This window comes from Pinus tabuliformis, chromosome 2_2 (assembly GCF_031772625.1).
Source record: "Pinus tabuliformis cultivar Carrire ecotype Pingquan chromosome 2_2, CPIR1, whole genome shotgun sequence".
Taxonomy (NCBI): domain Eukaryota; kingdom Viridiplantae; phylum Streptophyta; class Pinopsida; order Pinales; family Pinaceae; genus Pinus; species Pinus tabuliformis.
The window spans coordinates 521,241,005-521,249,712 of record NC_142300.1 but is presented as its reverse complement, the minus strand read 5'-3'; the positions used below and the strand labels follow the sequence as shown (position 1 = coordinate 521,249,712).

At 33.5% G+C, this 8,708-nt stretch overlaps 1 protein-coding gene across 1 annotated transcript; it reads left to right on the top strand.

The window, feature by feature from the left end:
- The first annotated feature begins 6,914 nt into the window (after positions 1 to 6,914).
- Positions 6,915 to 8,445, top strand: LOC149193635 (calcium uniporter protein 3, mitochondrial-like). The gene is made up of 2 exons (XM_089406794.1): positions 6,915 to 7,472; positions 7,616 to 8,445. Exons 1-2 carry the CDS (start codon positions 6,966 to 6,968, stop codon positions 8,030 to 8,032), a joined length of 924 nt encoding a protein of 307 aa, XP_089262920.1. The 5' UTR covers positions 6,915 to 6,965; the 3' UTR covers positions 8,033 to 8,445.
- Positions 8,446 to 8,708: the final 263 nt, after the last annotated feature.

Below are 8,708 nucleotides of genomic sequence, written 5' to 3'. Positions count from 1 at the left end.
GGTATACTTTGCAAAGATCGACTCAGGAAAGACATCAACATTGAAAAAATATAGGTGAGTGTAGGTGAAAGGGAAATGTTTATTGATTTACATCCATTTACATCCAAAGAGGAAATACAAGTCTTAGAATTACACTCTTTTGTAGAGGCCTCCTTGGTCAAGGATTATAAACAAATATTTGCTAATAAATCTCCCTGATTTATTTTTGTTATTGAATAGATGAAACCCTTTTTGTTATAGTTGTCATTGACATAAGATGAAAACCTGCAATTTTTATAATTTATTACTCTATCTTTGTGGAAGGAAACAATGTGATACTTGTAGGAAACAAGAAATTATTTGTAATCTTAAGCACATATTTGTTTTCCTCATATGTCTTCTTTAAATTTCCTCTGGTGTTAAAAGGAAAACATTAGATAGGAGATAGTATAGTGAGGCACTTGAAGAAGCATCTCAAAGATTATAGAGGCTAAGTATGTGCACAAGAAATAATCAGGTGGTTAAGGTCAGTTTGTAGATGTATTTATAAGAGCTGAACATTTGGAAGCTAACAATGCCTATGAGTTCAAGGGTGAGACTGAGGGTGGAATAGTACCTAAAGGGTATATTTTAGGTATTATGAAGGAGTTAGAAGAATGTATAACAATATTCTAGCAGGGTATCTTGTTGTTGATGTTCGAGCTTTCATTACAAATGAATCCTATTATGAGGTGGACTTTAATGCATTGGCATTTCAACTTGCAAGCTCATGGCGCTTTTAGAGGAATGGTAAATTTGAACATTTAGATGAATGGTGTAAGACATTACAGGGATTTTAGAGGATAAATTTCTTTTGCATGAGTACATGCAAATGTCTCGGTGTGGGGGATATGTTGGGATCCCATTTTTTTGTGTTTTTAAACCATTTATTTAACCTTTTTACCACTCAAACCCTATACATATAACAATATATTACACGGTTATTGTGAAATTTTTAACCTTTTGAGCCCAAAACCCTTTTGACATGCATAAGGAGGTAAAAGTTGCTTATTTGTATTAATTCCCAACTCTCTAATGAATTAATTTAGTTTTAATTATTTTTACCAATGATGAATTGTTTAGCTTTGTTTAGGTACTAGCAGTGCAGTTTGAGTACCCGATAGTGGTTGGCATATTTGCGTATGTTAGAAGAAATTCCACCATATATGTTTTGAATCTAGATGTATTAAAATAATTATACGCGACTCAGATTACATGAAAGTCACACGTGTGAGGTGACAACTCAAAAAGAACATTACAAGTCACAATTCCTAGAATGCCAGCTTACACCTCGATTTTTGTGCATATAAGGAAATATAAAAAATTCGGGACATGGGTTTTGTTCCTAGTATGAAAAATTCAACAGTAAGTGAATGTTTCTCTAAAATTAAAATATTTTTAGGATTATGGCTAGATCTTCAACACCAATCTACCCAAAATACACATTTTTCCTAGATATCCAAATAATGCACAAATTTGAGGGAAGAGCAAATTCAATCATCCAAATAGCAAGGGGAATGAATAGCAACTATTTTCAAAGAATAGGAATCATATTGTTGTATTTTATTTATATTTTGGGGAGAAAAATCACCCAATATTACCTTGTAAACCATCATTTGATAACTTATACATATCTTATAGTTAGGAAAATCAAAGATTGGGGGATTCGTTTTGATCCGCCCTAAAGCTCCTTTGTACAAATAATTATACTGAGAACATATCTTAAGGTTTTGGTCATTCACTTTTTGTAATAAGCTTGATATAGGTATCTAGTAGGAGAATCATGAAGACAACAAGCTAGCATGTTTCCCTTTCTTATAATAGTGTTGATTTCTTCATCAATGAATGATGCTTGTTCTTCATATATGGTGAATTACCTTTGATATGAGTTTTCTTGGTAGCATTACTCACGTTGAGAAGGATCCCTTAATTATGGGTGATGTATTTCCTTTTTATCTTTCCAAGTTGGTTTGGTTTACTTAGATTATTCTTCATGCTTTTACATTGCTTTACGATTTAGTGCCCTTCCTATTTACTTTGTTATTTTAGTTTAGATTACTAGATTGTTTCTTTCATGTATTTACATTACTTTATGTTTCAATGCTTTGCCTTTATTTCCAACATTTAATTTCAAGAGACTAACTACCAGAACTCAAATCCTTTGCTTCTTCAGATCCAACCTACTATTGAATGCATGAATTCTTTCTCATGAGTAGTGAAAGATTGCATTCAGGGGTTGTGCGAGGGGATCTCAGTCAAGGACTAGCAAGATGATATTTAATTTTATCCAATGTTAATTTTCATTTAATTTCCTTTATGAACATGTCATTTACTTGTGGATTGTAACAACAATTGATGACATTAAATTAGGTTAGATTAGGGCTTTAATTGCATATATTTTGCTAGCATATCCACATATTATGATCCTAGTTCGATAATTAAATATTGGTAATATAATACATATATTTTGACCAACAAGACACACAACACTTGGTGTTGTTATCTACCATACCTTTTTATACCCCACATAGCATTCCCCTTCTACCTCATTAGTTGTCTTGTATTCAAGTCATTGGTGCCCTTTTCCACCACCAATGGCCCTCCCTTATGTATCATGCTATGGGACCTCATATTGGACCTCGACCTTTGACCTCTATATAGTACCAAAAACCTTTCTAATAGTAGTTTATTTTGGTTCTCATTCCAAATGGTTTACCCCTTGGTAACACCACCACACCTTGGTAACACCACTTCTGCTTGGTTATTTCCTCAAAAGACAACATCACTATCAATATGGCCCTCTTGAAATAATAGATTGCAATATGAATTAGCCCCCTACCATGTGGTGGGACCTCAATGCATGGACTATTGACACACACCCACTACATCATCCTAACTTGGATATGTTACACCTGGATTAACCACATCACCCTTGTACAACCACATCATAGTGCCATGTTAACCTTGCCACATGTCATCCACTACATCAATCACCAAATCACCCTTCTGTAGTAGTTTCATGTCATCATTTAGTCATTTTTCCTATTTAATGTGCCATGTCATAAGTTTGAGGAACTTATACATTGTAATTTTTGCTTTCAAAGGACATTTTAAACTAGGCATAATTTTCTCATTATGACTTCATTTTCAATGTTTCTTTTTCTCAAAAGTTTATTCTTTTGTTCTCTACACAATATAGTAATCGGCTTTTAGAAATTCCATTATATGGGAAAATTTTAGGGGATACTATTTTCAGATGGGTTAATTTTCCATGATTGAAAAAAAATCGCTAATTCCCATCTTTTCTAAAAAAGATTCACCAATAATTTATGAGATACAATTATTTTACCTTTAACATCACCAAAATTTTATAAAGACCACAATATTATTATAAATTTGAATGTTTTTACAAAAATATTTCCCACCATTTTATAGCTTGCATAGTAGGGACTCCTAAGATTCACCAAGGTTTCTAAACTATAAGATAAATTTTCATCCCTAAAATTTTCCTTATTCGTTATGAAGAATTATTCATTTTACATTTTTATTATAAACCTACATACATAATTCTCATTTTAATAATAACTTCTAAAAGGTGTATCTTTCCAATTGTTTTTCAAAGTGCATTATATTTTTCATACTTTGTAATTATTTTATATTTTTTTGTTTGGAAATTTCATTATTATATGTAATTATGGATAATCCAAAGAATACTGATTATTTATCATGGATATCCTAAATGGAAAAATAATTAGGAGATAATACAAGATCACTTGGGAATCATAATCTAATCTTTAGGATGCCCTACATGGGATTATATGACCTAAAAAAATGAAAAGGTTCATGGACTGATTAGCATGTCATTTTTGAAGACCTCAAATTTCATCTTCAAGGCGATTAATTCATTTCATGATGTTTAAATGAAGTTTAAGTATCTCTCCAGTAAATAAAATGTCATTCAAACACATCAATTAGAAATCTATTTATTGCTTTGGGTCCTACAAAATATGATGACATTAAATATTATATTGTCACTTTTAATACTTTGAGAATATTTCTTTCAAATTGTGGTATGAATAAGGTTAATGACTAGATGTTAACATTTTATACATTATAAACTTAGTAAGTCATAATCTATATTTTTGTCCAATATTTAATAAAAAAAATGGTTTGACTGTACCTATTTAATAAAAAACTTACTTTTAAAGTATTTTGTGAATCATTAACCTAAAAGAAAAGTAGGTTCTTGCACATATGTATCATTTTTTGAAAATATTTAGAAAAAAAAATTAGTGGTGCAAAAAAAAATCCATACCTCAAGCAATTAAACCAGAAATACATGAAGTAAAATGATAACAATGGTTTCAAATCATAACCATCCTTCCTCTTCTCAAAGTTCAAAAAGAGCAAACACCAAAGGAAATAAGGTTACAAAGCATTGTACCTCTTTGAGGGGAAAATGACATTTAGACTCACATTATTGAAAGAAGATGAAAATTTGGAAGTTTTTGTAGAGCTTAAAGTTTTTTTAAGCTTGTTTGTACTTCCCAATTATAAATATATATTTTTAGTGTTGCACATTTATTTTCATTAAGCACATTAAGATACACATGCATTTCATTTAATTACTTTTTGTTAATCATGTTGTTGTTGTTATTATTATTATTTAAAGAAAAAATATTTGAATTGTGAAAATTTATCTTCATTTTTAAAATCCCTAATTAGAAAAAAAAATCATCATTAAAAATAAATAAATTCAAATACCTCTATTTTTCTCTTTATCATTATCTATATTACTCTTTTTATCTAAATTTAATTTTAAAAACATTAAAATATTATATATTTAAAATATGTTATAAAACCAAAACAATTTAATGTGAAAAAATTATCTATCCACAAATATAAGCTATTATTTAAATAACCAATTCACCTAACTTATCATAAAATTATGAGCTATAATATTATCCCAACTTAACATGATAACTTACTTTTTATTCTCTTAATATGCCTGCACATTCGTTTATCACAATCTTATCTTAATTTTAACCCTTCACATTGCATTTAAAAAGTTAGAAAGCATAAAGTTGAGTAAGCATTGATTACTCAATATTTTCGATTGCTTTGTATATGTTTAATTTAAAAAAAAAATTATAACATATTGTATTAATCTTTGATATATATGCATTTTTTTTTTATATATTTTATATTAAAATATTTTTGATTTGTTATTAATTTTTATTAGACTATATCTCATATATAAGATCACGATATTTTCAAGGTACTACTTTTAGACAAGGGCACCAAGAGACCGATTGATATAAGTACACATACAAGCTCTAGATCAATGAGGATTTGTGGGACCTCACCCCGCAACATAAAATCTCATCAGCGAATCCCTCTGAGTTCAGTTCGACAGACTAGGTCCTCCAGACCTTAGCAGCGCGTGAACTCCCCCATGGAGCGATTTAGTGGACAATGTGCACTTTCCACCGACTCTTCATCGAACAACAGAGTTTGTTGAGTTACTTCAATATTGGAAAGACGAGTTTGATCCATCTATTAACTCCTGAATCTTTCCTCTTATCCATGCTAAATATTAATTTACTTTATACATTATATCTTTATATGATTCTCCCACTTTATACACTACACTACACTACACTACACTACACTACACTACACTACACTACACTACACTACACCCTGCATTAATTCACTAATTCAAAATGTCCATACATTTTTACCACTTTCTTTCGGGTGGTAAAAAAATTTACACGTCCATGCATTCTTACCACTTTCTTAGGTTGGCAAATAAATTTACATGTTGAAGAATACGATCAATTCTTGAACTGGAAGCCTCAACGCATCAAACTTTGAAGAGGATAACTATTTTCTAACTTTGCAAAAAATGAGTAAGGCCAAGGATAAAGGGCCAAAGCCACGAGAACAACTTGCAAGCCTACTTTATTTTAGCTTTCATACTCACTTATTATGGCATTGTGAATATGCCACTTAGGGTAAAGTTTTGCATCAGATAAAACGCTACTTTCAGAGGCATACGGAAAGCAAAGAACAAAGGTTCCAATAATGGAACACTTGGCCGATTCTATCAATCTGCTGAAAAGTAAGACATTATTACAAGGGTTATATGGAACACGAATCTAGCTTTATGTTAGCTAACATATAGTTAATAGGAGAGTAAGTGAATGCTTTGTGTCCATTTCATCGGTGTCTTCACTCTAACGTTGAAGGGAGGATAAGGTATTATATAGTTACAAAGATGCAGTTCAATGGTTAAGTTAAGTCGGGAGGTTTGGTTCTTACAAGTTTTGTGGTCTAAATCTGAGTAAGACTAGGTCGAAGAGCTACTCTAATCAATTTTTTTTTATATAAAAAAGCATATATTCAATTCAAGTCATTCAACAAGAAAAATTTAAAATATAGATACTACACCAACGGAAAGACAAACTTAAACATCCCTAACTGTAAAATAAACCTCTGGACTCAATTATTTATTTTTCTTATTACCCTTAAAACGATATTGCCTGCAGACCAACATCAATGGTGAAGTGAGACATTTGCTCATATAAAAACCAAGCATGGGGCTCTTTGGTTTCTCATATTCCGATAGCTTATGTTCGAATTTGTATCAATAATTTTTTCAAAAAAACATATATTCAATTCAAGTCATTCAGCTAAAAAAAATTAAGATAAAGATAATACACAAATAGAAAGACAAACATCCCTAACTGTAAAATAAACCTAAACATCCCTAACTGTAAAATAAACCTCTGGACTCAATTATTTATTTTTCTTATTACCGTTGAATAAGATGCTGCCGGCAGGAACAACCTCAATGGTGAAGTGAGGCATTTGCTCATATAAAAACCGAGCATGGGGCTCTTTGGTTTCTCATATTCCGACAGTTTATCTTCGAATTTGTATCAATGGCCACTGCCAGACTGCTCAGGAAGGCCTTTGATGGTCGACATTTATTTTGGAGAGGTCAGATTGCCCTTCCTGAGAAGGGGCCGGCCCGATATTGGGAGCCTGTTCACTTCCAGACGTTCAATTTGTGGTTTTTGCAAAGGCGGCGAGTGGTTATACCGGCGCAATCCCATGTCCGGCAGATGGTGATCCACGGCGATCGCTGGCGAGAGGAATTGAAGAGTTTGAATAAATGTGCGAAAGACCACCTGCGTCTGGATGTCGTCCGCCCGCCGGAAGTAAAGATATATGCAGAGAAAAGTAAGAAGCTGCCGAGGCTCGTGCAGATCGATTCCCTAATAAAAAGATTGCGCCGGCTCCCGCATGCCTGCATTTCTCGGAAGCAATTATTGAAGATTTGTGTGGAGTCCGCCGGAGAGGAAGATGCCAAGGAAGTTGTCCAATCGCTTGATGAATCCGGACAGGTTTTCATAGTGGGCGACTGCGTCTATCTCCGGCCCCAGCAGGTACCAGATTTGATCTTTGTACTGTGAAGGTTCTGTGTCTTAAAACTTCTTGATCTTGTTAGGGTTTGTAATTTCTTGTTCTTGTTAGGGTTTGTAATTTCTTGTTCTTGTTAGGATTTTTAAATTTTCTTTTTGCATTGTAGGTGGCGAGCGTTATGGAAAACATCTTGCCTCTCTTAGACGCTCCTCGCAGAGAACAGCTGGAAGAGATGGAGAAGCAGAAGGCCGAAATAGACATGGAGGCCAAGAAAATAGTCCGCAGAGAGCTATGGGGTGGCTTGGGGTTCATGATCCTTCAGACATCGTATTTAATGCAGCTCACCTTCTGGGAGCTGTCTTGGGATGTGATGGAACCCGTCTGTTTCTTGCTCACCTCCACTTATTTTTTAGCAGGCTATGCTTTCTTCCTCCGTACTTCGACCGATCCCACATTCGAGAGCTTTTTCCAAGCTCGCTTCAAGACCAAGCAGAAGAGACTGATGAAGAAGAACAATTTCGACATCGCACGATTTAAAGAGCTTCAGACAGTACGATCTTTGACTCAGCCTGCATGCATCTGAGGACCGCTCTCATACGATTTAGGTCGATATCATTCTATTTTGACAATAATTCTTTAATATGTGGGATGAATATTGACATCAAAACTCAAATCTTCAAAGTTCAAACCCGCATGCGAATAATGGATCGATTCCCAGCATCCTCCCACATTTAATAGGGAATCCCGATCCCGATTTCGAGTATCTTTATCTCACTCCTCCACCAGAAATTGGAATCCCCTGTGCAAGTTTTTTCGAAAAGAAAGATTTATTGTTCGAAGGAATGTTGTAGACGACTCATCAACCCAGCGCTTCAAAGTTTTCCTCGGAAGGTTTGACCAACTTCCCGGCCACCGAGAACTGGATGTGGATGGCATTCAGGCGACCGAATAAATTATCTTAACATTGGCTAAGTTTTATACCGACTAATCTTCTAATATGGGTAATTTTTAATATATTTCACATGTTAAATGCTGCTTATAATCTGCTTAACTACATAGTGGTATTGCTGAGATTTTACGCTCCGGCGAGATTTATTCAAGTCGCTGAGAATATTATTGGCATCGTCGAATTTCACTTGGTTATAATTGAAGGCGTGCCGTATTTGAACAGGTTGATATAAAACTAATAAGAAACTTGAATCAGATTATATATGCGCCCAGTTCCATCAGTTCCAGGAGGATTCCTTTTAAATGGAGTT

Bases quoted from the DNA above. Each gene is read 5' to 3' on its own strand.
- LOC149193635 (XM_089406794.1), top strand. From the start codon at position 6,966: ATGGCCACTGCCAGACTGCTCAGGAAGGCCTTTGATGGTCGACATTTA. The intron at 7,473-7,615 runs GTACCAGATTTG...TTTGCATTGTAG, and splicing joins TCTATCTCCGGCCCCAGCAG to GTGGCGAGCGTTATGGAAAA.